Source organism: Theobroma cacao, chromosome 3, assembly GCF_053813885.1.
Source record: "Theobroma cacao isolate CCN51 chromosome 3, ASM5381388v1, whole genome shotgun sequence".
In the NCBI taxonomy this organism is placed as follows: Eukaryota; Viridiplantae; Streptophyta; class Magnoliopsida; order Malvales; family Malvaceae; genus Theobroma; species Theobroma cacao.
The window spans coordinates 8,995,634-9,001,288 of record NC_142641.1 but is presented as its reverse complement, the minus strand read 5'-3'; the positions used below and the strand labels follow the sequence as shown (position 1 = coordinate 9,001,288).

Here is a 5,655-nt window from a genome sequence, read left to right as displayed (position 1 = left end):
ATACCTATGATGCAAATTTTATTTACTCCACTTAAGCCAACATGCTCTTAGATATCAGCCTAAGAATTGTTCAACATCTCATCTGGTAAGAAAGCAAGTACAGAGTACATCTCTGATAAAGCGTACCAGAAGTGAAAGATGTACATATCACTTCACAATAATTTCAAGATGTGTGTATGTGTGTGTGTGTGTGTGTGTGTGTGTGACCATGTGCAGCAAAGCTACAACTGGAATTCAATTTAAACCTATTTAGACTGTAACAATCACGGATACAATAGTACAACAGAATTTACAAGAGATAAGCACCAACCTGAATTTGTCCCAACTCTCAACTATATCCCCTGTAGATGGTGATGATAATATCCTATTCTATCTTATCTTACAGACACCAAAAGAGAAGATTACTTCTAATAATGATAATCTGGCAATGCATCATACTTTCCATTCTTTACATCTAAGTCAGCTTCAAAACAATCTTCCCTCCTATCAACACATTTAATCATATTCTTTCATCCTCACCTACAAAGACATTCTTCTTCAACTCATAAGTCATCAAATAAGAAAAGAAAAAAAACAAAAGAAACATTGAGCACTACTGTCATTGTGAGAAAAAGTACCATCATGCATGTCTTGATGCATCATCATGCAATTGTGCAGCTCTCACATTGGTGTCATCCTGTCGGGAAGACAAAAGATGTAAGAAAGTCCTGAAAATAAAACTAACTTGACTTGACCATGTTATTATAGCAACATATTTGGAAAACTAACCCGGATGTAAAAACCAGGTGCTCGAAAGAAATCCATCTGTCCCTGTATAAATAAAACAGAATCGAGGCTATGTCACCATTTCAACGCAGTAATGCAAAGAATTACCAAAGTGTCGAGTGATACTATACCATCCCAGGCATGGTTTGCTGAGGGCCATAGTAACCATCATGGCTTGCTGCTATGGTGTTCAACTGTCCCTATGAATGCAAAACCCCACATTGCCAAATCAGTTTCCTAAATGAAGCTATCTTATTCACTCGTTATGATTACAAAATAAGAAACATACCAGCCCCTGAATTGTCTGTTGATTCCCATAATAATTATCACGTGGTGCCATTAAATTAAGCTGCACCTGCAAAAAGCATAAATCATGAAATTGTATATAACTGACATAAAAGATAAATGAAATCAATTGTAACAATTCTTACCATTCCTTGTACGCTTGTTTGCGCACCAAAATAACCATCTAGGCCTACTGATCTTGAACTTAATTTATCCTACAAAATAAAATTCCAGGATCATAGTCTGCTCAATTTTATTACAAATCCATGAGAAAATTTCATCAATTTTAGAGGCCAAAATTATCTTATAGTTATTCTCTATTTTAATGCAGGCATTGTAATTCATTAAAACATCTTTCACAAGATTGCTAATTTATAAAACAGGACTAACCATTTGTTGCAAGCCATCCGTTGCTGGAACAGTCATTACCTCCTGTTCAGAGTTTCCCTGCCAATATAGCACACACACAAAAAACAAAAACAAAAACAAAACAAAACTCCCAGTAAGTACAGGATATAGAATCTGCAAAAATATATCCACATGCCCATAGCTATAATAGTTAACCTTTCTTTTTTTGGTTGGATTCTTTTTCTTGTTTGTCTTGCTCGTGCTTCTGCTTTGATTATCTTCTTCAATACAGATCATACCCTGGGTGGGAGATGTGACAGCTTCCGCAAGGCTCTTGTTAGAAGTGTTTGCACTCAAACAGTTCCCAAAAGCTTCTTCTAGGCTTCGGAACGCAATATAGTAGCTCTCTTGGGACAGTGAACCCTCTTCAATCAACTTCATTGCCCGTTGAAATAGATCATTGTATCGCTGCACCCTAGATTGCACCTGCTCAGATTCATCTCCCATGAGATGCCTGCTCTTTGCCTCTTTTGTCCATCGTTTCAAAATATATTGAGACGGGATGGCCGAGTGGCCATTTATTTGGAGAACAACCATTGCATGCCTGCAGAGATAGCCTTTGTATTCGTATAATCGGCATATACAAGAAACTTCAGACTTCATCTCATTCAATGTAACAATGAAATCCTGATTCTTCTCAAGATCTTGAACTCTGAAAAAGCTGCTTGTCGCATCATGATTTTCTGGCTTGGGATGACAAGCAATGGCACCCACAACTTCAACTTGAAACTTCTTGAATACTGTGTGTGTGTACAACCCTGCAACACTCTTCTCAAAAGGTGATGGAGATTTTAGTGTAGGCAGTTTGCTCCATGAATCAGAATTTGCTTTGGCTTCCTCTTCATACCTATCTTGTAAAATTGCTTCGTACTGTTTCAAAAACTCTTGCACAGTGGTCTTCTTATGTACATACTTGTCAAAGAATGAGTTCACACTCTCAGATCTCTGAACCATAGACATCCCAGCCAGCAAAACATCCATTATATAGGTTGGCACCCACTTTCTGCGGTCTTCATATAATGACTTCATCCATTCATCATCTTTGAGTCCAAATCTATCAAGAATTTTCCACCACCTTTTAGCAAACTCCTCTTCGGTCCATGACCTATAGATGCATTTCTCAAATTTTGCCATAAAGTTCCCATGCTGTTTGATCACATGACCAAGATTCTCAGAAACCTTCCCGAGTACATGCCATAGAAAGAAGCAATGATGAGTATTCGGAAAGATTTCTGCAACAACAGATTTCACAATTCTGTCTTGGTCAGTGATTATGACTCTAGGAGATTGTCCACCCATTGCTTTCAGCCATGTCTGCATTAGCCAAGAAAATGTTGCTGCACTGTCATCTGATACCAATGCACATCCAAGTGGCATGAACTGGTAATGGTGGTTCACTCCAATAAACAGCGCAAGAGGCATTTTATATTTGTTTCTAACATAAGTAGTATCAAAAGACACAACATCACAGAAATAACTGTAATCATGCCTACTCTTTGCATCAACCCAAAACAAACTTTTCAGACGTTGATCTTCACCGAGGTCTATTGCATAAAAGAAGTTTGAATTTATGTTCTGCATGTGTGTAAAAAATTCGAGCAAAATCTTAACATCTCCAGCTTCTAATGCCAAATTTCGACCTTTATCAAATGGATTTTTGGGATCATTCTTCAGACCAACAACATTTTTATATTCAGCAAATTGTCTAGCCATCGCAGCATACATCCTTCTGGTTTGTTCACTGACAGCTTGAGCTGGCAAAAGTTCATGGTTATGTTCCTTCACAAAGCTATGTACAACCCATTTTCCATCTGGTCTTCTCTTCACATGCATGCTTGCTTTACAATCTGTCTTTGAACATGATCGCCTACCAGTTGTATTATCTGGGTCTTGCTTGCTTTGTCTGGCACGTGGCCGATTAAAGGATTTGTCATACTCCCGCTTGGTTCCATATCTAGAACAGGCAAATTTTGCATCAATAAATTCTCTTGATGTTTTTGAACGGCGGCTATTTTGTATAGCAGTGTTGAATCCCATAGACCGAGCATATTCTTGATAAAAAGAATATGCTTCCCCATGTGATTCAAATTCCATACCAGAAAGTGGCTCAAGATTGGTATCCTCCTTGAAGGTCACCATATCCACAGCAGAAGAATTCATTTCCACGCCATCTTCAGGGCGTACATCCTGTCCTACATGAGCAATATTTCCAGCCTCAACCACTCCATTATGCAATTTTTCATCACCATCCAATATATTATCAATTCCATTTGCTTCTTCATCTTCCTTACACTGCTCACCAGAAGGTAACCTAAGATCTATGTCCATGATTGAAAAGGTATTTACTTGAACCAACTGTTACCCTGACTGAACCTGAAAAAAAGGTGAAAAACGAGACATCATGTCCATATAAAAAAAAATCAGGACAAAGTTCAATCCAGGATCGATAACATTGATTGTAACAAGAAACGAGTGACGCCAAGTCATTCAAGTCCTCTACAACTGTTGACTATTGCTGAATATACATATATCTAAAGGAAGTAAATCCCAAAGCTACGACATTTTCAGCAGTGACACATCATGAAATGGACATTCCAAGGTTCCTACCTCTAAGTAGCTACGTGAAGACCCTTTCTTCAATACCAACATTCTCGAATAACAGAAAGATTACAATTTTATGAAATTTAAAACTCTTAAATTAGCTAGTAAGCTTCAGCGGGCAAATGATTATAATATATCTTCAAAATTATTCTTTTATGAGCAAAATAATATCCATGGGACCAAATAATTTAAGGTTTCAATTCCATTCGATTCACATTTGCAAAAAAAAAAAAAAAAAATCAACAAAATAAGAAACCGTTGAAGGTTTCAATCATAATATAATATTAAGAAAAAGAAATACTATTGAGTGGATCGAATTCTAAAGAAAAAGAACAAAGGAAATTGACAATATCCCAAAAGGCAAAATTGGAAAGGAGAGAGTTGAGATAGGGAGAGAGAAAAAGAGAGAAGAGGAACCTGAAGTGGAGGTGAAATAGCATGAGTGATGATTCTGCGAAAACCGAAGGCGAGTGGGGTTAAGGCGCGTAGAGAATTGGGGGGATTTAGATTTTTAGGGTTTCCTTCTTGCGGGGTTCGGGTTTCCACTCGCTTTCGCTCTCACTCGCCAATTTGGGGATCTCATCCCAGTTCTCACCTTCACTCGCCCTTTTATGAGTTGTGTGATTTTAGATTTATCCACTGTTCCTAATAGGGCTTACTTCGGCTCTTTCTTTTTCTTTTTCTTCCTCTTTTCTGTTTCTGTTTTTGGGGCCTGATTTCTTGGTCCAACTGCTTATTAGGCTTTAGGAAAAGACAGATTTCGGCCCAAAAGGCCGAATGAGTCCTCAATTTTTCAACTCTTTTTTGATAACGGCAGCGCAATTTTATCCTCTTTCAATTGAGCCCTTGTAAACAATTTTTGAATTTGGATTAATTCCACCCTTTCCCACACATTATGCATTAATTGTCGCTTTCCCTCAATCCAAATGTGGCTTGATTCATAAAATCGAAAATTGGCTTCATACTTTTTATTTTTTACTCTTCTTTTTTAGTAGTAAAACAATGAATGAAAAGAAAAAGGAAAAAACTAAAAAATAAATAAAAACTCTGAGACAAAAAATATTAACTAAATAGAGCCATAACAAATGAAAATTTTGGCTAACCTAAGGCTTATTGTGATTGTTATTTGGGATAAACTCAAAACAAACTTCTAGCTTTATTGAATTATATACGGTATATATACATATATATATATATATATATATATATGAACATTGAATTTTGAAGTATTTACTAAATGTTTGTTTGATACACAGTGAAACGAATTTTGAAAACAAATAGACTTTAAAAACTCATTGTGAAATTTTATTTTTGAAGGTGTGGGCTTAAACAAATAATTCTTGGAGAAACTTTTTTTTTTCAATTTTGGATAGTCAAAACAATGTAGTTTTGTATAATATTTCACTTACTAGAACTATGTCCTTTAATGATTGAAATTTGAGTTTTTCGTACTTATATTGACATTAAATTACAGTAAAATTATGTTTAGTGGACAATGATTTTTGGATTGCCAAGTATTAACAATCTTTACAATTGTTATAATGTTTTTTATGGTAATAATGAAAAAGTACCATGTGATTTGAGACGAAATAAATT

General features: G+C 36.0%; 1 protein-coding gene across 3 annotated transcripts; it reads right to left on the bottom strand.

The window, feature by feature from the left end:
* Positions 1 to 228: 228 nt before the first annotated feature.
* Positions 229 to 4,640, bottom strand: FHY3 (far-red elongated hypocotyls 3). 3 transcript variants are annotated; one of them, XM_018118049.2, is made up of 9 exons: positions 4,477 to 4,640; positions 1,615 to 3,831; positions 1,441 to 1,497; positions 1,197 to 1,265; positions 1,055 to 1,120; positions 897 to 965; positions 769 to 810; positions 618 to 676; positions 229 to 519 (listed from the first exon to the last, which is right to left on the bottom strand). In XM_018118049.2, the coding sequence occupies exons 2-8, from the start codon at positions 3,784 to 3,786 to the stop codon at positions 620 to 622; spliced, it is 2,532 nt and encodes an 843-aa protein (XP_017973538.2). In that variant the 5' UTR covers positions 3,787 to 3,831; positions 4,477 to 4,640; the 3' UTR covers positions 229 to 519; positions 618 to 619. The 3 variants fall into 3 exon arrangements, with proteins under 3 accessions (XP_017973538.2, XP_017973539.2, XP_007036967.3); XM_018118050.2 differs by having other exon boundaries at positions 1,055 to 1,114; XM_007036905.3 differs by having other exon boundaries at positions 406 to 532.
* Between the last annotated feature and the right edge of the window lie 1,015 nt (positions 4,641 to 5,655).

Coding starts and splice junctions, on each gene's coding strand:
- FHY3 (XM_018118049.2), bottom strand. CDS start 3,786: ATGGACATAGATCTTAGGTTACCTTCTGGTGAGCAGTGTAAGGAAGAT. Junction 1,266..1,440: donor CGGATGGCTTGCAACAAATG/GTTAGTCCTGTT, acceptor TTTATTTTGTAG/GATAAATTAAGTTCAAGATC. Junction 1,121..1,196: donor AAACAAGCGTACAAGGAATG/GTAAGAATTGTT, acceptor TGCTTTTTGCAG/GTGCAGCTTAATTTAATGGC.